The sequence below is a fragment of the Phyllostomus discolor genome, chromosome 4 (genome assembly GCF_004126475.2).
Source record: "Phyllostomus discolor isolate MPI-MPIP mPhyDis1 chromosome 4, mPhyDis1.pri.v3, whole genome shotgun sequence".
NCBI classification, from domain to species: domain Eukaryota; kingdom Metazoa; phylum Chordata; class Mammalia; order Chiroptera; family Phyllostomidae; genus Phyllostomus; species Phyllostomus discolor.
The window spans coordinates 165,687,255-165,712,432 of NC_040906.2; the positions used below are offsets into that span (position 1 = coordinate 165,687,255).

General features: G+C 44.7%; 1 protein-coding gene across 4 annotated transcripts in view; it reads left to right on the forward strand.

Moving 5' to 3' along the window:
* Positions 1–25,178, forward strand: part of LOC114495672 (sine oculis binding protein homolog) — a 168,429-nt gene that overhangs the window by 79,958 nt on the left and 63,293 nt on the right. For 3 of the 4 annotated variants that reach the window (XM_028511043.2, XM_028511045.2, XM_036024537.1), the window contains exon 5: positions 22,564–22,659. The exons of the other annotated variant lie outside the window; for it this stretch is intronic. In XM_028511043.2, coding sequence (XP_028366844.1) covers positions 22,564–22,659 — 96 coding nt within the window. The remainder of the gene's footprint in view (positions 1–22,563; positions 22,660–25,178) is intronic. 4 annotated transcript variants of the gene reach the window in all.

Sequence of the window (25,178 nt, forward strand, 5' to 3'; positions counted from 1 at the left end):
AGGTAATGAAGGAAAATGCACAACCTGCTTGTTCACACTACTGTCTCCTCCTGCAAAACAAAACAAAGACCATTCGTGCTTGTGCCTTCCCTTTCCAAGGTATAATGCGGTGCTGGGTAGACCCAGCAGGCAGTGGAGGTTTCTGATGAGATACTTGATGGTTCTGAAATCACGTTTGTTCGTCCTTCGAGGTGCTTTCTTCTGCAGTAGGCCCTTCCCCTCTCCAACATGGAGGAGAAAGACAACAAGCATCCAGACTTTTGAAAGGGAGGAGAGTGGAGTTAAATTGAAGACAGAAGATGCTACTGTCTATTTTAGCCTGGTTTTTTAGGAAAAGGGGGAAAAATTGGAACCAGAAAGCAGTGAGAACTAAGGAAGCTTTGGGGCTTGGCTTCTCTCCACCTCCTCTCTCATGATATCTCTGATTTCCTCGGGCTGTTTGCTCCATGTTTTTCTCTGTGTCAACCAGATTTCTTTGCTTTCCCATAGTTCCTGGTCCTCATCACTTGTCATGTACGCCTCCATCATGGCCTTTCCAGCCCCTCTCAATACTGTGACCAAATTCCAGTTCAGCTCTGCCAATACCTGCTGCAGTCTGTCAGTATATCCTAGTTCTTGTCCCTGAGAGAGGAGTCTGAATTAATCAGTTTATCTTTTTGCAGCCAGCCACAACATGGGTTGCTGGACACCTGATCTAGTGGCTGCCCTTGGGTCATGTACATATTTTTGGTGCAGTCAGCTAAGGCTGGGTCATGTGGTACAAAACCCGGTACACACTCCCTTAGCAGGGGATGTGGTAGGCAGACGCCTTGATTGCCATCTCAGGTCCACTGCTGAACATTCATTGAGTATTCGCCTGGGTCAAGTACTGTTAGGTATCAAGGGTGGTCAGAAGTCTTTCATTCATTTCCTATTTATGGAGTAAAGAGGAAAGGAAACAAGAACCACAGTTAGAAGCAGGTTAGAAATAGCAGGGAGCATGTGGGAAGATAGTAGAAGTGTAGGACTTAATAATCCAACAGCCAAAATCCAGAGCACACTTTCTTCCTCTTTGGTCTTGTTCCATGAGTGTGACAGTGAAAGATAGATAAGCTCTTAAAAATGAATGAAACACCTATTGGAAGCCTACGTCCAGGGCTCAGCTAAAATCCCATCTCCTCCCGACTACTGCAGCCCGAGAAGATGCCTCCTTCCCACTGCCATGCCCAGCAGGGCCCACATGTAAATAAGAGTCTGTCACTTTTTTCTTCTCCCCTTTTAGTGTGTCCATGTCTAATCTTCTCAACTAGGCAGAAAACTCCTTGAAAGAAGGGACCAGATATTAGGTGCCTCTTCCCCATAACTCCCACAGTTGACATTGTGTGAGTCGAAGTAAAGGAATTCAGAAGACTGGAGTAAGTTCCCCTAGGAGGAGCCTTGGTTAATGATGGAATAATATACTATGCATTAAAATGCAATCCAATCCCAGCACTTTGGTTAGTAAAATATGCGGGCATTTTGATGATGCAAAACACAGTAGTAGTAGTAGTAGTAGTAGTAGTAGGAAAGCCCAGGAATATAGACTTCGAGGGGCTCATTTTTGACTGAGGAAGGACATGGTGTAGAAATTCGTTGCGCACGGAAGGGTGGGGTGTGCTGCTGCCCCTGGAGGCCTGGCATGCCAGGGAGCTCCTCTGGAAGACCTTGTTGAAAAGACTCTGCAGGCAGCCCAGAGGAACTCCTCAGAGCCATTGTCTCTGGCTCCCGACTAGGCATGTGGAAGCAGGGGCGGTATGTAAATTCCACTGGCTGGTTCCCTCATGACCTTGTTAAAAGGTCCATTTTAAGAACCTGGGGCTTTATCCAAATGTGTATTAGTCCTTTCCCTTCAGTTTATGTATGCAGTTCAGAAATCTCCATTTAAGAATTTGGGTATATCAATACTAATTATAATGCATTATTGTGAATAGATAGAGTTAAATGGCAAGACTCATTTCCAGTTACTGACTTTATTATAGTTTCTGTGGACTTCAACTCATTAAAAAGAAAAGCCAGCCCCAAACACTGAACAAGAATAAAGCTGGACCAAGCTCTGAACAGTGGAAAGTGCAGCAACTTTGGCTATAGAGTTCTTATAAAACACAATCCTGTAAATATGTATTTTATTGTTCCTAAAAACTTGACAAACTAAAACCATATTGAAAATGAACAACTGGCTGAAATGAGCCAAAGCACGCCTCGGGCGACTCAGAGCTTCCACCAGTTTGGGGTTAACTTCCGTCGCTCCTAGCAGTTGTGAGAGGGCGATTCTGAATAACATGGAAACGAAGTCATGAATTCCACACACAGAATAAATTAGGGAAAGAGCCACACACACTCTGGCATTATTAAGCCTGCTGCTCCTTCCCCACCTCTGCTGCTGCACAGACGAAGGGCTCGGGAGAGCAGAGCTGCGGCCTTGACTAAGAAGGAGCTGCCCGCTGGTGGCGGGGACAGTATTGGGCTTCACCCTGGGTTCCCTCTGCTCTTTCCCTTTTGGACTCTGAGCGCTCATTGCCCTGCCATCCTATAGCCCCATATAATAATTTTCCTATATATTTGGTTGGATCACCTGGCACCATCTCAGTCTCTTCACTGTGAAACAAGGAGGCGTTCCCATTCTCAGAAGGCTGGAAAAAAGCGATAAGAAACCTTAATGCATTGACCCCTATTACAATTTGTCTTCATTTATTAAAGAAATTTTTACATTCTCCCACTTTAGTTCCTACTCATAGACAAGGCTAGTGGAAAAGAAAGGAAGAGGTATGATGGGAAGTGAGAGAGGAGTTTTCTACCCATCTCCTTAATTCGGGGCCGGTTATTTTGAAAATCATTGCTTTATTGAGGGTCAGGTAAAGGAAGGTGGGAAAGAAGGAAGGTCAGAACAATCCACCACTTTGCCCCTTTCGTGTCCCAAATATACAGTGAGTTCTGAGTCCCTCGCAGTATCAGATTTTGATTTTGGAATCACTCAGGAAGCGAAAGCGGCGCCAGGGACTCGCTGAGGGCGCTCGCTGGCATCCCACTGCGGGATAGCAGGTTGAAGACCTCAGGACACAACAGCCGGCAAAACCAGCAATTTCATCCCCATCCCCTACCCAGGTAGATCTGAAAAATTTCACCAAAATCTTTTTCCAACACATTTTAAACATTCCAAAAATAAAGCAGCAATGGATACTGGCAGGGGTTCCCGGAGAGCACTGTGTGTGCGGAAGGGAAGCCCATTTGCTGGGCCTGAAGATGCAGGATGAAGGAAGGGGAATGAAAGAAATGCTGGCCGTGAGTCTCCACCTCGCCGCGCTGCCTTTGTTGCAATGAATGTGAAGCACATGCCTTAACTTTTAGTTACTTTGGCTTTTTTGGCTAGTGTTGCATCTTAGAAGTCACAGTCTAGCTTCTCCTGTCCGTATTTTTACTGCACAGAAGGTTTCCCAACTTGCAAGCATTTGCAGCACGGCTGGGGCTGGAGATAAAACAGAATGTGTATGTAGTACAGTATGCATTCAACTGACGCACGAGATTCTTTCCACCATATGTGCAGAGCAGTGTGCTTTTCACTCGAGGTGCCACTGCCAAAACTGCTAGGAGCACGTGCATAAGTGGGGGAACCTCCTACCCAACGCCAGGCCTCACCCCTCCTCAGAAGGAGACCCTTGCTTTAAGAGCCACCTGCATTTTTGCTGCCCTTTTTGCTCATCTGTCACAACGTTTTCCATGTCCTTTATACTGCCCTGACCTCACCCTTCTCCCTCAGCCCTGCCTGGGGTGCCAGCCAGTGCTAAAGTCAGCGTGGAGTCCAGGTTGCCCTTGCGGTAAAGGAGGAGAGGGGGTAATTAGCATTTATGCTAATGAGGATGACAAGATTGCCATTAGAAACTCATCAGTTACATTAATGACACGAGGGAAACCAGCTGATGTTTTTTTCTTTCCCTTAAATGTTTATTGTCTTTCACCTCATGCAAAGCATAGTGTGCCAACCCTTTCTACAAGAAAATAACGTTGGTCTGGTCTCTGTACAGGTGAATCTTCCGGTGAAACACCTCTCATGATAAGAAAAAGAAAGTCAGTGATATAGAGGAATTGTATTTTCGTCACTCACCTCCTTAAATGTCTTGAATCTCCTCATATTCTTTAGTGTAAATAAAACCCCTCAGATTTTTTTTTTTGTTAATTGTTTTTTACTTGGATGTTTGCTGCCTAAAATTTGGATCATCACCTCGTTTGGCTTTACTGAAAACTTAATATTTGCTTGAAAGCATGCAGCGTTTCTGACCAGAAGGTGCCAGTGGACACAGAACTCTGACCCTTTTCTTGGGCTGTAGCAGGGATGTTCCACGGCGGTTAGAACCACTCTCCCGTCCTACCGAATGTGGGTAACAAGCAGCAGCCCCACCCCACAGATGGGAAACGAAGTCTCAGGGCAGTGACTTCCTTTCACTTGTCCTTCAACTTTTCAGCTGCCGGTCTGGGAGGTAGGGCTCCCCCACCCATGGGTCCAGGAACAGAGTGGGTCCAGCAGTCGGGGGGTTGGTCTGTTTTCAGTGAAGGTCTATAACATGAATGCAATAATGGTAATGTTATGATCCATCTGTTGCCAGTAAGTCATTATCTCAGCTCTTTACATGGACTTCCTTTGTATTATTTGCAGGCATTCTCCCCCAGCGTGTTAAGAAAGAACCTTTGGGCCAATAGAAGGTGTGATTTTTGTGTGCTTACATTTTTCGTGAATGCTAAAGGATTCGCTGCTCTTGACTGTATTCACAACCCAGAGCAGTGGGTGACTCTGCAGTCTGTCCCTTAGCTGCCCCACCTCTCCCACCCAGTAGGTCTGGGGAACTCCTTGCCTGTGAGGATACGCTTGGAATGGCAAGGCTCTTGGCTTTCGTCATTGTCCTTTGTCACTGGAGAGGGTTCTGGTGGTAGGTGATGTACACCACAGGGGAAAGAACAGGTGGGAGGTAGTTACTGCCTTATTCACATGGAAAGCTGAGTGGGAAGGGAGACAGCTGTGTTCATGGGTGCTTCAAGAGCGGTGAGAGTGGTGTGTTCTGGAAAGATCAAGGACAGGAGATGATAGGAACACTGAGATACCCAGGAAATCTGGCCGACTATCCGTGCTGGCCCTGGTGCAGTCTTTACTCCTAAGGGCTGGCGCCAGAGGAGAAAACTGTGTTTCAGCGAATTCACTGTAGAGCAGGAGTGGCGTGTGAGCCTTGGAGAGCACCCTGGGCTGGGGAGGAGCCCATCAGAGCCTCCCCTTCAAGCCCATGCTTTGGATGCACATTGTCACTTTGGAGTGGTGGTGGCAGTCACCACACTGGAGCTCGACTCTCATTCATTTGGTAATTGGTTATTTTAACACAAACTGTGACGAAGGAACATGATTACACACCTGTCAGCCCTGTGATGGGAAAGAGAGCCGTCTGCGCGCAGAGGAGCGGGCCGGGTTTTTAGCCGGGTCTCCGTGGAGTGTTCTCCATCAAAGATGTCATTTCTCATTTTCACCTCAAAACAAGACAGACATTATAGCTATGGCCTTGTCTGTATCATTTACAGGAATTGCTGCTGCAGATGCTAATCTAAGCTAATACGATTTATTTTGATTATATCTTCGTAGACATCAGGTCCTAGAGCACAGGTGGGCAGGACATGATATGAAGAAACAAACAAGCATAAACTGTGTGTGGTACCTGTGGAGCCGCTTCCTGTGGCAGAGCAAGTGTGGGGAAAAGGAAGTAGAGATGAGGACATTTCATACAAGGACAATTTAAGATGAAATAAACCTATAACATAAAAGAAAGCTGTTTGTGCATGCCCAGGTAACTAAAGGAGGGATTCTCATTTATGGAGAAGAGATTGTCAGGTAACAGAGTTCTAAGGTCTGTGAAGGAGACGTGATGTGTCAGAAACATGGGGATGAATACATTAAAAAAACCCTCAAAGGCGACAGTTTTGAGCTGTGTTCTAAAATAAGGACCTAATAGATGCTGCAACATTTAGGTGTTTTTTTTTTTTTAAAAAAAGCCCTAGACTTTTGAATAAAAAAACATAACATCTCCTCATTTGCACATTTGCTGAAAATGGTGAACCAAGTATTAGACTGTTCAGAAATTCTCCCTCTCCTTTATCTTGTCTGCGCCTGTCTGGTTCTGCCATTCAGCTTGCAAGGAGTGTGGGGTTACAATGTACATGGGCCCAGGCCTTGCTGAGCACTGAAATCAGCAACTGATACAGGCGTCCTCTGAAACTACACAAGAAACAAAGCTGATACACGGTGAAGTTGGTAGCTGGGAATAAAGAATAAAGGGAGATGACATGAATGGTAAAGAAGCAAATCGAGGACTTTCAGCAAGATGGAGGAATAGGTGGACGCACCGTACCTCCTTGCACAACCAAGATTAGAACAACAATAATTTACAACAATAATTTACAGTCAGAATAACGCCCAGATCCGGCAGAGGATTTATCTGAATGGAAGTCGGGCAACCAAGAAGTTGAAGTAGACGCGTTCATCCGGACTGGTAGGAGAAGACGAGCCGGGCGGGCGCAGGGCTGGTGCGGTCAGCGGCGCACGGAGGTCGGGGAAAGTTTGGTGAGAAATCAGCGTGACAGCTGCCCAGGGCGCAAGAACATAGCGGTGATCCCTGAGTACGCAAGCTGCGGCTGGCGGACCCAGAGGGGCAGCGATTGTGGACCAGGGCAGAGCTTGCAGCCCAGGAGCCCAGAGAAGGGTCTGAGTCCAGGAGAACGGAACTATCGCCATTGTTTTCTCCCGTCCCCGCTCCCGCCCCACCCCCACATAAACGTCACAATCTAGCGACTGGGGTGCCCAGCCCCAGTGAACACCTAAGGCTCCGCCCCCCACTGTAACAAGAGCAACCAGACCAGGAAAAAAAAAAAAAAAAAAGGAGAGACAGGAGAAAAATATGTTTTCAACAGAGCAGATCAGTCCCCCAGGACTCATCATTTTGAGCGACCAAGAAATAGCCAATCTATCAGATGCGCAGTTCAAAACACTGGTGATCAGAAAGCTCATGAAATTGGTTGATTTTGGGCGCAATTTAGATGAAAGGATGCAGGTTACCATAAAAGAGATGCAGGAAGATAAGTGGAGGAGAGCCAATAGTGAAAGGAAGGAATCTGAGTCTCAAAACAATACAGTGGACCAGAAAGAAGATAGAATCAACCAAGCAGGAAAGCATAATGAAATAAGAATTCAAAAAATCGAGGAAAAGATTAAGAGCATCCAAGACACCTTTAAACGTTCCAATATCCGAATTATAGGGGTACCAGAATCGGAAGGGGAAAAGCAACAGATTGAGCACGTATTTGAACAAATAATAAAGGAGAACTTCCCCAATCTGGCAAAGGGAACAGTCTTCCAAGAAATCCAAGAAGCTCAGAGAGCCCCAAAGAAGTTGGACCCAGGAAGAAACACACCAAGGCACATCATAATTACGTTAGCCAAGGTAAAAACGAAGGAGAGAATCCTAGAAGCAGCAAGAGATAAGGGGACAGTCACCTACAAAGGAGTTCCCATCAGACTGTCAGCTGATTTCTCCAAAGAGACCTTACAGGCAAGAAGGGGCTGGAAAGAAATATTCCAAGTCATGAAAGACAAGGACCTACATCCCAGATTGCTCTATCCAGCAAAGCTCTCATTTAGAATGGAAGGGCAGATAAAGTGCTTCTCAGATAAGGTCAAGTTAAAGGAGTTCATCATCACCAAGCCCTTATTTTATGAAATGCTAAAGGGACTTATCTAAGAAAAGAAGATAAAGAAAAGACATGTATAGTAAAAGGACAGCAAACTCACAAATATTAACAACCACACCTAAAGCAAAACCAAAAGAAACTAAGTAAACAACTAGAACAGGAACAGAACCACAGAAATGGAGGGCACATGGAGGGTTAGCAACAGGGGGGTGGGAGGAGGAGAGAGGGGGAAAAGGTATAGAGAATAAGTAGCATAGAATGTAGGTTGAAAATAGATAGGGGGAGGGCAAGAATAGTACGGGAAATGTAGAAGCTAAAGAACTCATGAGTATGACACATGGACATGAACTAAAGGGGGGAAATGTGGGTGGGAGGGGGTACAGGGTGGAGGGGAGAGAAGGGGGGAAATGGGACAACTGTAATAGCATAATCAATAAAATATATTAAAAAAAAGAGAAGCAAATCAACAATAAAACCTTGGCCAAGTTACTGTCTGCCCTCTATGTCCATGCTTTGTGCATCAGAGAATTCAACTAAGAATAGAAAACTGGGGGGATAAAAGTTACATAGTTGTTAATTTGTACTATATATTTAGGCCTACAATTGGTTACGTCTGTACTGAATGTGTCCTGACTTTTTTCTTGTCATTGCTTAAACAATACAGTAAAACAACTATTTACATAACATTTACATTGTATTAGGTATTATAAGTAATCTAGAGATGATTTAAAGCAGGGCCCAACCCCCAGGCCACAGATTGGTACAGGTCCGTGGAAAAATTGTCTTCCATGAAACCAGTCCCTACTGCCAAAAAGGTTGGGGACCGCTGATTTAAAGTATACAGGAGGATGCGCATAGTTTGTATGTAAATACAATACCATCTTATGCAGGGGACTGGAGCATCTGCAGGTTTTGTATCTGCAGGGTGTCCTGGAGCCAGTCCCCCATGGGTGCCGAGGGTGGCAGGAGTGTGGGGAGGGCCGAGGAATCTAACACGGAACAGGCAGTCTCCACAAATGCTGGGCTGTTTAGCGTGGGGAGAGCAGCTCAGCGAGTATGCACAGTTTCTTGATAGAGATGTCACTCATGAAACATAGGAGAGATGAAGAGATAAAAAGAAAACAAAATGATGCCTTAGTTGCAGAGAGTAAAATAGGTAGTAGATGGCCGAAGAAAGATAGAAGTGGTTGTTAAGTATTGATGTGGCTGTGTAGAGGGTTAGGATCCTGATTAGTGGGTATGTTTCTGCATTTCTGAAAGTCTGCAAGCCTTCATCAGTGTCTTCTGATTGGCATTTGCCTTTCTTTGGGTGATGAGCATGCTTTGTAGTTGCGCACAACCCAATTTTAATCAAGACTTTAATGATAAGAAAAGATAGTGGGTCTCTATTGACTTCCTGCCAGCATTGTTTTTCTCCCCAAGAAAAGAAAGTAGGTTTGTGAAATGTAAATATTGAGTACTTACTCTGTGTCAGGCATTGTATGGGACTTGATGGATTATCTCATTTAATCCTTTCAATGAATTTCTGAGCTGGATGTTATGCATTCTCTTCCCCCACCCATTTTACTGGGGTGCCAGAAACCAAACTCAGCTCAGAATTGGGACCAAATGGCCCTCCTTACCCCTTTCTGTACTAATATTCTCAGCCGAATGGCACATGGGGTGCTCAGCCTTTAAGAATTAGCTCTCACTTGCTTTTTTAAAATTTTATTTTAATTGTTGTTGCAGTACAATTTTCTATCTTTTACTCCCACCCCAGCCCGCCCACCAAACCCTCCCCTCTCACTTGCTTTTTACTTTCTCATGATGATTTCTTTTAAGATTTTATTTATTTATTTTTAGAGAAGTGGGAGGGGGAGAAAAAGAGGGAAAGAAACATTGATGTGCTTGAGAGATACACATTGATCGGTTGCCTCTTGCACGCCCCCAACTGGTGACCTGGCCCACAACCCAAGCATGTGCCCTGACTGGGAATCCAATTGGCGACCCTCAGTTTCTCAGCCCATACTCAGTCCACTGAGCCACACCAGCCAGGGCAAATTCTTTGCTTACAGGAATATTTTCTATGTCTTGCCTTTTGTGGTTTACTTGTATTTATCTTTTAAAATTATAATTATTTAAAATTTAAATTTCAAGTAGGTATAAATGTATATTTGATGCTCCGAATTGTGTATGATTAGACCTTGGCAAGGGATCATTTGCTCTATTGTAATCACTGAAGTTAAAAAATTAAAATGTGTTGAATTTGTGGGCCAAATACCATTCATTTTAGATGCCAGTTATTTGATTGCCTACAATTGCTGGGCACTCAGTAGATTGTCAATAAATGATGAATGAATAAATGAATGAATGAGACCTAAGGAAAATGTTATATAAATGCCCTTGTCATTGCAGATCATTGTACATATAGTGGCTTGGTATATATAGAGAGTAGTGCAACCTACAGTTTATGGAATTGGGCAAAATATTTTTATAATTCAAAGGCAAAGTTCTGTCATTCCTTAAGGCAAAGAAATGAATGAAATTTTTTTAATCACACTAGGCTGCATGTAAACACTGGTTGTTTTTGTAAATAAGGGAAGGCTAATATTAGTAATACTTATTAAGTGATCATTCTTACTCCCCCTTTTACTATTTTCCACATCAAACCATAAGAGTTTTCTGCCCTATAATTAGGCAAGAACCACAAGAAGAGTTCTGTGAATTTAGAATCCTTTGTTCTCGAAAACATGTCTCAATTTATCATGATACTGCAGAAGAGATTCAGGCTCTTGCTCTCACCTTGAAATCTCGTCATCTTTCGTTTGTAGGATGTGCAAATGAAATGGAAATATCAGAGAGATTTCAAGATGAGCAGAAATATCAGAGAGATTTCTAGATGAGCAGGCCCCCTAGTGAGGAGTGTCAGTTTCAGAGACGCTTCCCTCCCCAGCTCCATACAGAGTTTCCCCTGCGTCAGGACACCCCCAGCAAGCACACGCCCGTTGCCTTGTGTACTCCCCACCCTCCCTCTCCTCCCGCCCTTCCCTCCTCTCTGCCCCATAGCTCAAGCGCACAATACTTGGAAAGACCATTGCGCTCCATCGCTGGGCTTAAGGTTTGGATCTGATCAGCTTTTCCCTGTATTCTTGTTGCCTCTGTTGCCTTTATCCCAGTAGACTGACCTTTACCCTCAGGGAGGTGCTCACTGCCACTTGAGTTGTGTTGGGCATTAGTGCTTCACTATGAAGAGGGGAGAGCAGCGGCAAGGTCTCCCACTCTCCTGCGAGGACCCACGGGACCACGAGCCCTGACTTCTCTGCCTTCTAGTACTATCTACAGTTTCTGAAGCTCGTTGTCAGCCACGCCTCCTCTGCTGACCTTGCTGAGGGGGAGGAGCCAGTGTTGGGGCTGAGCCTGTGCCTGGTGTCACGACACTTGTGTTCAGAGCCCAGCTTTGCCATTTTAAGCTGTTTAGCTTTGGACAAGCTACTTAACTTCTCTGCACTTCAGATTCCTTGCTGGCAAGATGGAGGTGGTAGTGGCAATAAGGCCCATAAGGATTTGGGGAACTCTAATGAGCCGAAGTCTGCAAAATGCTTAGCTTGGTGTCTGGCATAGAAAAAACTTTAATCTTAATGTTACTGTCAAGGGATTTCTATATCGAGTTTTCTTCCTTCATGGTGACAGCTCTGTGAAGCTGTCATTGACTTGGAAGTTTCTGGAAGTAGCGATAGTCTCTCCACTCAGGTCCAGTCTGTGGTCTGAAAACCTTCTTCCAAGATGGCTCCCAGTTCTCTCGCATCTGGAACCACACTGGGCAGCTGAGCTGGCAGGGTGCCGAGGAACTGGAGTGGTTCCGAAGTGCTGGTAACTAGGGAGGTCGGGTGAGGAGAGAATGGAGCAAACAGGAACAGCAGTGCTACCTTCACTGTGCAGGGAAGAACCACACCTTCTTGTTCCCAGTTATACCAAAAAGGGAGATGATATGGAAACTCTGGCCGCTTTTTTTCTTTTGTCAATTCCAAAATACAGGGGTGGGAAAAAGGAGGTTTAACAGTTGTGAGTATGCAAAACAGTTTATACTTGTATTATCACTTGTTGATTATTGTATTATTTATTACAAACAACTGTAAACCTACGTTTGCCTACCCCTGTATACCTCCTGCAAATGTAATAATAATAGTGACAATAATGTGACAGAGGAGCAACTTTTAGATGAAGTCATCATCTACAAATGGACCTTAACCGACACTCAGCCGTTGGCTTCCACAGACCCTTCCCCCAACACCCAGTTCTGCTCGAGTGATTATCCCCGATTTGAACACACCACAGTCCCACCGTTTATTACCTCCATTCATCACCTGCAGAATGGCTGTGATTTAAAATTAAGACTCCAGAGAGGGTCATTTGAGCAGAGGTTGTTATTTCTGATGCCCCTTTGCTGCTACCTTTGCATTTGGCTCCTCAGAGAGGCCGACTGGTCCTGGGTTTGGAAACAAGGCAATTTAGAGTATGTTCCCTGAAGTCTCTGTTAACAGGTTGGGTGGCACCTGGATCCTAATCGAAGCGGTCAGGAAGACCATCCTGTCAGGGTCTAATTCCCACTTCACACTCTGAGAGACCCAGGAGCAGAGCGACTGAGCGTGTCTCCCTGCCTTTCCCCTCTGCCTGCTTCTGTTAACAGCAGTGGGTCCCGCTGCCCACCACCACCCTCCAGGCAAAATTCCTGAGGCAGAAGTTTGGTGATAAAGGAAAGGAGTCTTTGTTCAAAAGCAGCACAATTTTTTAATAGCAGATTTTCACAAGCATTAGTCACTTTAGCCTATCAACCAAGGCTAAACTCTTGAACTCTTTAGGTTTGGCTTTAATCACTTAAGCCTATCAATGAAGGCTAAACCCTTTAACACCTGAGTTTTATCATTCCCCGTTAGTTTTTAATGATCTTACCTCTATAGGGTTGGTTTACAAACTAAAACAGCATAAAATATAAAGGCTACACAATTTTGGATGAACGGCAGGTTTCTGCCTCAGAGGGTGTCCTCTCTAGAACATCCACCTGCCACCCTCTGCCAGGCTAGCTCGATCCTAGGCTGCGCCCAGAGTTCCTCCGCATCCCAAATACCACCCCTTGGGAAATGCAGGCGTCGGCAGCACGATCATCCAGGCATCCTCAAGGAAGAAGAGAGAGAGAGCCCTTCTTTTATTTCAGATTTCCTTGCCCATAATTTCATGGGCTCTGGAGGGATTCAGTTTCTCAGCCAATCTGGTTCTAGACTGCTTACCATTGCCTCCTTCCATGACCCCTCCCTACCATTCCCCAGTAATCTGATCAGATCTCTCTGCATAAATCACAGCATTACTCCTCGCTGGTCAAGACACCTGTGTGGAGAGTGCACAGTAACCGTACTCCTAGTTCTGGTCTTTCTTTACATGCTCAGGCCCATTTAGATCTTTACAAACATTGCATAATTCTCACTTCTGTTTCTTACAAAAGAAATCTGTCTTTAAGATCAATTGTATATGGGGCACCATTACAGGATGTTGATTACAAAACTGTCCCGGGCCAGAGCAGTGACCCTCCTGTGGTGTCCTGAGTGGAGGACCAGAGTGGCCGGTCCAAGGCTATATCCATGAGGGACAGCAAGCTCCAGTTAGGCCAAGTGGACAGATCTGAAGTCCCAAGGCAGGGCAAGAGTCAAGGGTGAGGGTCCAGAGCTGGGAGTGGTGTGGAAGGGGGCTCAAGCCAGAACAGGTAAGGAGCCAGTTACAGGAGTGCAGGGTGATTACTGAGAGCACGGCGAGGCATCTGCAGGTCCGCTTTGCAGGTGGATGGACACCCATGGGAAGGGGCAGAGGGTCAGAGGCTTAGCATGTGATCCAGCCAGAGAGGATGTAGGCAACCCTGTTGTATCCAGACCCTGTGTGTGGCACATCTGTAGTTGCTGATGGGAGAAAGGAAAGTTAGGTTAGGTGGAGTGGTAAACCTTTATTACAAATAACAATTGTGACATCATGGCCTTTGACAAATATTGTAGCTAGTTCAGAATTTATAGTGCTTGACCTCAGAATTAGAAACTAATTCAAGGACACCACTTGTTTCAGTCTGTGACTCATACTCATCCCTGCCCATCACCCCTGGGGCACGCCCTTTGAGTTACTTCTTCCATGAGCTGGGTGCCATGTGCACGGGTTTGCCCACATCCTCTCACCTGTTCTCTGGGGACCATCTCCCCTGTGCCAAGACCTGTGCCTGTGTGATGTGATCAGTCATGATGAACAGTGACTGGGATGCAGAGCAAGCTAACTTCCCAGGAGGACCATGGCCCAAACCTCTGACGTCATCTTCCCACCCACTAAGTTAAAGGACCATGGACCCGACCAGGGCTGTCTCAGTTACTCCTGGTAGTGGAGGGTGTTGTGGTATTGAGCAGAGCCTGGGGAACTGGCTTTGAGTCCCCACACCCCGACTCTGAAAGAAGCACCGCTACACAGGCCCGATCCTCAGCTAGGCAAGTCCACGGGCTCCGACGGGTTTGCCCAAGGGTCTCCATTGCTTTGATGGGCTGCCTCATTAACATGTCTGCATTTATATACCAGAGTGCCAGAACCAAATGAGATTAGACACACAGGCGTCCTTTATAGCCTGTGCAGCATTATCTGTGGGATCAATAAAAATAATATGATACTATTGATAATACTTTTAGAAATTCACAGAGGAAATTGTGATAAAGGATCTGAAGAGTTGAGTGAGCTCTGTACGACAGGTCCTTCTGGAATTGATGAGCTTCATTAGGTATATAATCAATGATTGCAGGGTTATTTAATAAGAATCAGGCTAAAGAAGTTGGTTTGCTTTATGAGTTAATTTTATAAATTTTGAAGTACCATCTCCCTTAGGCTGTGCCAGAGGCCTACTGACCCATGCCTGCTCTGGCCTCTCTTTCCCTGGGCTCTTTGCAGGCCACCCCAACCAGTTATGTTCATCACAAATGCCCTCTTAACTTCCTTAAACCTTAGAATGCTGAAACCAAAGAATTATGAAAACCTTCCTTAATTAATAACATGCATTTTAAAATTAATGACATCAGTATGTTCAAGTTATTCCATATTTAATTTCATTTCACTTATTTTTCTTACCGCTAGCTGGGAGGTAGTAGATCACCCAGGTGTAGAGTAGGGACTGTGGAGGCAGACCGCTGGGTTTGAATCCTGGTTCTGCTGCTTGTTACCTGTGTGACTTTGTGTAAACTCCATAACCTCTCTTCTGTGCTCCGATTTCCTCGTATAAAAATGGAGGCTAGTAGCTACCTCATAAGTTTTAGGGATTTTTTGGGTGTATGTGTGGGTGGGCGTGTCAAATGGGTTAATACATACAGAGCATTTTGAACGGTGCCTGGTGTATACCTACGAGCTGTAGGAATGTTAGCCATTACTATGAATTCCTGATCATTTCCAGAGCAGTATTTTCTTCTGGTTCTACTGTGTTTCCTAGTCCCATCTGAAGCCAGGTTATTTCAGGGGAGACTTCCTGTGGATAGGAAATCTCCTCCACGGTGTCTGGACCCTTTCCTAGCCTCACCGATGGGGTCCTGGAGTCCCCCTGCATCTTTCGCCTGTTTCATTTTATCTCTAATTTCTCAGGTCCATCAGGAGGTCTGTACATAAAGACACGAATCCAGTCCCTTCTGCCTCGTGATTTCACAGAACAGGAATAAAAGGACCACCTGAAATGCTTAGATTAGGCCAATTATTCGAGCGTTTTACAGGCGCCAACCAGTAGCAAAGTGGAATCATCTGTGTTTCCCTGCCTTTTGTTTCCCCTCACGGGTCCCTGGGTAATAGATGCAAATGAGTAGTAAAGAAACCCAAAGGCAAGCGGTGGGCGGAGGCGGGAGGTGGGGGAGGGGGAGCAATCGGGGAGCCTGGGTAATCCTCCGGGGATCAAGGGTCCTGGGATAATCAGAAGCTGCCCGGGATGTGATGGCGGTGTGTGTGGCTTGAGCAGAGAAGAGCAGAGAAAGAACTGGGCTGCGTGCTCCAGCTGCCGGGCCTTACCTGCAGACCCTTTGAAAAAACGGTTCTTCCCAAACAAAGACCCTCGGGTTGACCTGACAAAGAGCCGTGCAAGATAAATCCGGAAGGGTCACCTATCTAATAAAGGAAAAATAGATTAGAAGAAAATCAAAAGCCAAAATAAGAATTTTTCAGAACCACTCAGCAACTGCTCTGATTATTCTAGACACAGCTGGAGTGTGCTGGGACGAGCATGATGTATTTCAGTTCTCGAGGTAGCCGTATTTCAGGCCGATGTGGAATCTGTTGCTGTAACTGTCACGCAGTCCATTAGGGCCCCTGAGTAAGGGCGGCCATGAATCAGCCGCAGATCAGCCTGTAGCCTCCCCTGCTCGCAGCGCTCCGTGCCTCTGACCTGACATCATTTAAGGAGATGCTCATGGAAGCCATAAACATGATTCGATTCCCATTATCTTCACGTTGCATATTTGTTACTGTTATTCTTTGAAGATTCCAAATTGGATATTAAAAATTTATGATGTGTGTGTATGTGTGTGTACCTATATGTAAAGGTTTTCAGGGAGTGAAAAAAATAGCTGCAGCCACTCAGTCCATCTCATCCATCAGAGAGGTGTGAGCGGTCGGAGCAGCCTGAAGAGGCAAGCACAGAGAACCCCTCCGCTTGCTAGTTGAGGAGGATGAAGGAAGAATGTCACTGGGACAACAGCTTCCCCTTGCCCACATGCAACATGGACATTTAGGTACACTTTGTTAAAAGAACAGAGTAAAACAGCACCACGGCAGGAGTCCCATAGTCAGTCTCCTGTGAGGAGCTAATAATGGAAGGGGTCCTGGTGCAAAGGTTAGTAGTGACATGAATCAAGCCGATGCCTGGGTCCACAGGTTCGTGTTTCTGGGTGCCTGGTGTATCTCCAGAATAGGGAGCCCAATGCCAGATGGGAGTCCTCTGTCCAGGCGAAAGATGACCCAGGCTGACCTGGGCACTGTAACTAGGTGACATACAGGGAGCAAGGCATCAGGTTTGTTAATCTGGGAATGGACTTTCAGAGATGAGACCATAACCAGAGGTTAGACTAACCTTTGTTAGCCAATGTCAGTTTAGGTGGAAGGCAGAGAAGAGAGATATTTGGGACAAAAGGGTTATTGGCCAATTATTGAGTTGAGTACAAGATCGGCACTGAGGCTAAGACCCTTGTGTCTAACTGAGTGGGAAGGACAGGTGTTGGGCAGATGCTAAGTGAAGGCCCAGGTGTGAGGCAGGTGTGATCAGATAGCTCTGGCAGAGGCCTGCTAAGATTCCCATATGGAGAGAACTCTTGAGGTTCAGGGGCAGAGCACTTACCTTCGGGGACTGCAGTGCAAGGCAGAAGGTCCAGTTGTTAGGGTTAAAGGATAGGAACCCATTCATTCATTCCCTCACCATTTAATGAAGCCCTTACACTTTGAAAGGAACTAGAGGAGGCTCTAGAGATTTGCACCTGCATAGAACACAGTTTCTGCACTCACAGACCTCACAGACTGGTGGGGAAGGCAGACCTAGAAGGTCATAACACAGCGCAATGGATGGAATGGATATAGACCAGGACAGAGGAGCACAGAGCCCAGGGTATGACCAGGAGGAAGAGGTCTTCAATGGCTTCCTGGAGCTGCAGTCTGAACTAAGGCTTAGAGGGTGCATAAGACTCTTCCAGAAGTGGGGAAGGGAGGCGGGATCTGGTCTTACCCTGAGAAATTGAGGCGAAGGACAGGAAGTCAGCTGAAGTGAACTGGGACCTTAGTCCTGAGGAGTTGGGCTGCGAAGATGAGTGTAACTGGGCAGTAACTCAAGCGGACACGGGATCTACTCTGTAGGGGATGTGATTGCAGCCCAGGGAACTTCACTGAGGGGGCAGAGAAAGTGGGCTGACCTCACGTCAAGTTCACCACACACGGAAAGGCTGCACGTGACAGCTGCCGTTTATTCCTCTCTGAGCTCCTCCAGAGAATGGGTGCAGGCATTTGCCAGAGGAAGGACAGACCAGAAATGGGACACGGTAAAAGAATTGCTAAGAGTTTTTGGAAAGCGTCTCCTGCTTTTATCTTGAAATTTGAAAAAGAAATCCTATTACTTCTGGTTTGAAAATTATTTATAAAATATAATTTTTCCCTACAACTAGTCATCACTAAACGTATTCCCACAATGTTGAGATGCACTATTTTGGACGTTCCCGAGTCTGGTAGCGACGCCGTGTGTGAGCTGATATGGGCCGCATCTGCTGCAGCCTTGGAAAGCTGAGTCCGGAAGCTCTGCAGAGCTCTCCCCGGCTCTGGTTCCAGGCAGAGCCCTCTTCTTGTTTCCAAAAGAAATCCTGGAATCACAGCGACACAGAAGGCTCAACTCCCATTCATTGCAGGGAAGCGTTAACTCTGAACGTAACTATCTTTGTACTTAAATGGCGGCAGTTGTAACCCCTTTCATTGGGTCAGAAACAACTCACTTTTCTGGGGTAGGTCAGTGGAGCCGTCTTTAGAAGACTCCACATTTTCTAAAAGAGTCTTCCAGAGAGGAATATTGATCTTGCTGTATGTAAGTTTGCTGTATGTAAGAATAAAAAAAGAAAAGTGAATTAGTGATGATTTGCAGGGAAAGAGAGGTGAATACAAAGCCTGGTTAAGCCAGAGATTTTTGAAGTAGAGAGATAATTAGCTTAAGTCTCCCACATAATCTAAAGTTTATTCAAATGCCAGGCAAGCCGTGAGAATGGACGCATGACTATCAGCAAGATGGGGAAAGCCCCTTGCAGTTTAGTTGAGAGATTTTAATTTTTATTTCTATTTTATGGCAGAAGTAAAGGTGCCTTAGAATAGTAGATCACAAATGCACCTTTGGTCCGATAAGCACATCTGTAGTCAAATGCAAAACAGTAGTTTCCCATTTGCTTTTTCCCATGGTTGGCATAAATGTCTAACATATTAGTCAGAATAAAGCTGTTGAGAATAAGACACATGGAGAGAGTTAGTTCACTACGATATGTCTTGACATTCCTTCTGTCAGACCGGTCATTCCAGAACAAAGTCAGACATCAACACAGGTCTCCTGGCCCCAGTGGGTACCAAGAGCTGGCAATGGGGTGGTCTGCTCGAGATGGGCAATTAGAGAAGCATTGTCTGTCGAGAGTTTAAGAACAATAATAAAACCAGCTGGACGTCAGTCTGCTTTATATTATTACCATGAGCAGTGATTCTGAACATCTTCAGGGTTCAAACACTCCTCCCTACAGGGGTCGTCAGCTCCTTCTGTCCTGCCCCCCGCCCCTTGATATGCTGTTGTCTGCCACCCAAAATGGGGCAGATGTGAAATAAGGCACTTGCTTCAGTGTATCAGGTTATAAAATGTTCTAAAATGAATCGACACGTAGGGTGAGGGAATGCCTGTGGATTTTGTCTAACGTTGTGGCCAAGTGGCTGTGGGACCATAGTGGAGCTCCTGCCTGCAGAGCACTTACCATGCATCAGGCAGTGGCCGGGCCCCAGACACCGTCCTGCCCTCGGGAAGCTCCCAGTCTGGCAGAGGAGGCAGATGTCACGCTAGCCAGTGGGAGGGTGCAGCTGTGTCTGCTCGAAGAGAGGGCAGAGTGGAGATATTCAACTTGGTTAGAGAGGTTTAGGAAGGCCTTTTAGGAAGTGTCTAGTAGTTCTTCTAAGATGAACTTTTAATACATCAGAAACTAAAAAAGAAATAAAGAGAATGTTTTGCCCACAAGCAGCCAGTCAAGTACTCTCTTGAATCTTTAGGGTGAGCCCCACCCCAGGGGCCAGAGCCTTGGTCCTCCTAAAGCTGCAGTTTGCTCCAGCGGGAGGTGGTTAGAGCCTGTTCTGCCAGCTCTGCCAGGAGCCTCCTCTTGATACCGGTAGGCACGCTTCCCAGATCAGTGGTTCCCAGCACTACCTGAACATTACAATCACCTGAGAGCTTTTTTAAAAAAACAAAACAAAACAAAACAACAACCCCGCTCCCACCCCCCCATTCATGTCCAGGCCTCACCCTGGACCAATTAAATCAGGATCTTGGAAAGATGAGGTAGAAGGGAGGTCAGGCACCAATGTGTTAGAACAAAATCACCCGAGATGATTCTAATATGCAGCCAGAATAAAGAACTGCTGCCTTAGATGAATGCAATTCTTTTAATTTAATCCAGTAAGAATAATTGACAATTTTACCTTAAAAAACTTCAGAATGCAAAGGAAATCGCTTTGGTGACAGGTGTGTGAGTGCGTGTGTGCACACCCACAGGAGGGGGATCGCCTCCCGGGCAGGTGGTGCAAAACACAGCAAATGGTTGGAGGGTAGATCAGAGGCAGACCGTGCCCAGGGCCATGGGAGTTTGCTGCAGAGGCTAACATATGCCTCAGTAAAGAGTCAAGTTTCTGACTTTCTGTCTCCACTTCCATTCACCCCAGTTCCCCTCTCCTTTCTCTTACACTGCTGCTTTATTTAGCCGCATAACTTACGAGGCTTTATATGAAATCTGTAGCTTCTTTGAGGAGGCACATTCAAGTCTTAGACTTGTTTTGTCCTTTAAAAACATAAAAAGCACTGTGAGCACCTTACATGTAAATGGAATGGATGTATTTTTCCACTAATGTTGAAAATATCCCCAGGCATCTGGTGTGTATGGATGTGTGTAGATAGTACATGCATAATAAACATATTCCACCTTATGAATATTTATACACAAGATACATATATATTGAATAGAGACATACATATGTAAATAGTAGCCCTTGTAAACTATATGCAGAGTGTGTTTCCAAGCATATGCATCATAGTGCATCAGGAATATAATAAACCTCCCACCAAGTTTAGCATATTTCGAGGTGGCATTTTCTACAGAGTTGTTTATGGTAGGGTCTAGTTACAATCCTTTTATGGTTTTTTTCCCATCACTTAAATGTTTGTTAAACCAACTAAAAATAAGGCACTGGGAATGGCAGAGGAAGAGATAAAATAGATACTGTCCCAGCCTTCAAAAGACCTATACCTCACAGAGTGGCTTAAAATTGTCATGAAGAGTCTACCATCATCCCTTCCCATTGGCATCTCACTGCTTTCTCACAGCTGCCTTTTATTTATACTCTCCACTTTAAAACGGGTCCGTTCAAGACTAGATTAACTGAAACCCTAATGGAGCTGCAGACTAGGACAGATGCAGTGAGAAGAAACATCACTGGTTTCAATGCCTAGACAACCATTGGACACGAACAATGCTTACACTCTTTTCTGTCACATATAGTCCAATTTTACAACCGTGTTTTTATTTTACGCTGATTTGGTGGTTGTGGAGGGTACAGAGAAAAAGGCACTAAATCCCAGAGATACTGATAAATCTCAAAGACGAAACCAAAACAAAGCAATCTCTTCCCTCCTTCTACCAACTTCTTGAAACCCAAATATGACTGCCTGTGACATTCCACTTCCAAATTGAATCCAGTTCCCTCCCTGCAGTAAGTAGCAGAAGCCTTTATTAAAAACAAGCTGTACATTCTCGAATGTGCCGAACACGGATCCCTCTCTAACATGACAATCCCCAGTCCAGCCGAGGAGCTCTGAGTGATGCTTGTCAGCGGGCAGATCTCACTCCATTAGAGGAGAAACAATACATCCGCGCTGTCATCGCTGTGCCACAGACGTGCGTGCTCATTGTGTCCTCCGCCTCGATCCATACATCACAACAGGTAGTTCTCAGCTGTTCCCTGGGTGCCAGACATACATTTTATCTAAAGAGACAGCAGACAGAACTACCTGCTGCTTCCTGTGCGGCTCTCCCTGTGTTTCTCTCCTTTTTCCTACTTCACTCGGGCTTTTTAAAATCAGCTGGCAGGGAGCCAGGAGCTCATCATTTTAATGCAGTGCAAAATGGAATATGCATAATTATATGCAAGCCATATGCGAGGGAGACAGCTCAGCTGTGAATTTCAGGAGGCCAGGAAGGAGAGAGCAGTTAGGGCTGAGATGAGATGAGAGCAGAGCGGAGTGCAAGTGTCGCCCCAATGAATGATTTAATGAGTGTGCTGCAGACACGCCTCCTTTCACCTACCTCTCCCTTCTCTCCAACTCCACACCAGACACCCGTGGAGATGAGAAAGAGAAGACTGTATGCAAGCGGTATTGCTGTTGGGTTCTGTTAATGTCTCCATTTAAACTGCAGCTTTCTTAATTAACAGTGTAGATCAAAATAACCAGTAACTTTTAATGCAGCTTCTTAATTAAATCTATTTTTTTCCTACTTCATTTCATTGAAGAATCATTGTTCTTACAAGATCATTGCTCCTTTCACATTTTTATTTAAAAATTGAGGGGAATCAGCTTATCTCTAATAGTATTACAATGCAAAATATAACTATGCAAATTGCTTTTCTTATGGCCTTGCTATTAGAATTTTTAAACAGTGCATTATCTAGAAATTGCTTAAGCATGCCAAAAAGTTTAAACACGTATGTATGTCATAGAATCCTAAATGTACAACCAAAGTGGCTGGAAGACTAAAGTGGTGGTAATTTCCAACAAAATTATTTTATTTTGGTTTGCTGAATATTTAAAATGTTAAATATTACACCACAATGAATTTGCATGTTCAAACTAAACTATGTAAAGAAAAATAAATCCCAAATTTTGATATCTAAAAGGCGTACTGCGTATTTAAACAAACTTCTTAATAATGTTGTTATTTCTGGATTCCCGTTTGTTTAATGATCTGAGCTGTTATGCTTTTAGCTTTTTTTTTTCTTCCATTATTTGTAAGTCCCTAAATAGGCCATTATATTTCCCTTCAGGCTAGAGATGAAGATGGACATGCTGAAAATTTTCCCCAGCAGCACTATGCTAAGGAAACTCCAAGGCTTGCCTTCAAGAATAACTGCGAACTACTTGTAAGAATAATATACTTACAACAAGTCTAGAATGTTACTTTAGCACAGTGAAAAGATTTTTTGAAAGGGTTTGTTCATTATTACATAATTTATGAAGTATTATAGTTTATCTGTATAGAGTTCTAAATGCTAATTCTGATATCACTGAATATTAATTATAAGATCTCAAATTGTTTGCAAATCTTTTATATCTGATTATAGAGCTTGGATGGCCTGTCTTTATTAGCTTGTTTTGTATGGTAGTTTATAAGCAGCCATTTGGAAAATGGCTAATAAAGTTAAAAACACAGAGAAATACAGTTGATACGTGTAGCTTGGAAAAAAGCAATCCCACTCCCACCCCTCTTTCTACTTCCTAATTGTACACTGTTTTAGGACACAACATGGTAATATTTTGTTCTGCTAGGAACGATAGCAGAGCTGACACGCAGTACTCCCTTTAGAATTCAAGTATTCCTACGCTGTCTTGCCAAACTCAATCAGGCACTTTAGTCTCTCCTAAGTAGAAGAAGTCAAAGCAGCGACAGGATGCGGGGATGTTTACAAGTCGTGAGAGAGAGGATATCAGCTGTGACAGGGACTGTGTTCCAACGCAGGGTTAATTTGCTGTTCATTTTCGCATTTACAGCGAGACAAGATGAAAAGCAAGCAGGAATGCCTATTATATTTCTATTAAATGAATCTGTTGGGACCTAATGTTCTTGATTAGCTTTTGAAAATGAGTGCTCCGCAATGCATTTTCTGTTTACCTAAAGTAAACAGAGAATGAATTGTCATGTATTTAGAGATTCAAACACTGCTTTGGAAAATGAAGCTTTATGAGGGATCTGGCTATGTTGTCCCTAAATGTTCTTTTCTTTTCAGTTGCATTAAAGCAAAAACGTTTGCTCCAACTAAATGAAAACACTGAAAGAGAATGAGGATGCTCGGTTGTTATGTTTTGAGGTAGTCACATTTCTGTTTGGTTTTTGGCGGCACATCGAGCAGCACCGCCAGGTCTCAGCATTAGGAAATCCCACATGGACCGGTGTTTGGACTTAGCTCTGATACGAAGTATTCATTAAAAACAAAGTGTCCAAAGAGCAGGAGAAGGGCGAAAAATACAGTTTCTACTCACTCTAGCTGCATAGCTAGATGTGGACAGTGAGAACCTGCTCTCGCAGCTCGACCTTCCGCGCAGTTGCAACAGCGCCACTCTTTCTGGGTGAGGAGTCCCGGGACCAACCAATCCGCTGGCATATTTCCGGCTTGGAAATGCAGTTTTTTTCCCCCTGAAAATTTAACTCACCTTACATTTTACTTAGGGTTCTTAAGCTTCCAGGTCTGCTAGCACTGCCTATTTGGAAGGAACCCTTTTCATTTGGTTCTGTTTTAATGTTTCACCCCATAACTCTGGTTATCCCGCAGAAGACCATAGGGGCCATTTAGGTTTTGTTTCCGTATCAAAATGCTCTGGGGAGTCGCTTACTACTTTTTGGAGAAATCATTAAACATAGTGTGCCATACTTGATTTTTTTTCCTATTTACTAGGAAGATGAATGTGCTTGAGTCTTGGCTGTGGTCAGTTTCTACTGGAGGAAGTAAAACGTATGTGAACGTCTTCTCCAGCTATCTTTAGAGAAAATATATATTTAGTCTTTGCTGTGTTTAAACACCAAATTGTGTTGGCAGTAGTTTTGAGAGATTGGTACAAATTTAGTTCTTCTAAGCCACTGTTAGAAATGTTTTATTTTTGGTCAGCAAACGATAAAAGAAAAAGGAGAATAAAGAGAAAAAAATCATGTGAGCTTATTTCTTCAAGGAGAAACTTAATTTTTTTCAGCTGCAAGAACAGCAGTGGTGCTTGGCTGGTCACGAAGGCCTGAGAAGTTCTGCTTGTCTGTGAAAGAGACCTGTTCATTATTAAGAGAGAAATGGGAAGTCCTTGGAGTTTTCTTAGTGCAGCTTGGAGCAAATTTTTAAAGAATCCATGAGAAAAGATTGCACACTCTCTCCAGAGCAGTTTCTTAGCTTAGGGGCGTGTTTCTGCCATCTTACGTGGTTCACTGCTGCAGAAGCTGTGAGGGAGCCCTGGGGGCGAGGTGAGGGCACCAGTGGCTCTTGGAAGAAAGCACAGAGGGCACAGGTCACTTTCCAGGCTCCCAGGCGATGAGGAGCTCATGGCTGGAAGGCTAACGCCCTGGGCCACAGGTGCTGACGGAAAGTGCCCTGGCCAGGTAGCCTCCGACTGTACTAGTGACTGTTGATTGTCTCTGTCCTTCCCCCCAGACCCCTAGCCTGTGCTTCTTGGAAGAGGGAGGAGTATTAAGGAACTTAAACAAAAACAAAGTAAAATCAATGCCTGGAATACACAAGTATTTGTCATCAGGAGGCACTGAACAAAGAAAGCATTGGCTGATAGAAAAATCTGCTATGCAACTGTAGATTTCCTGTAGGGTATTGATTTTTCCATTTAAATCCCAAACTGTGATGTGTGCCTTCACACTTAATGCACAACACAGATGACTCTGTAGTTCGGT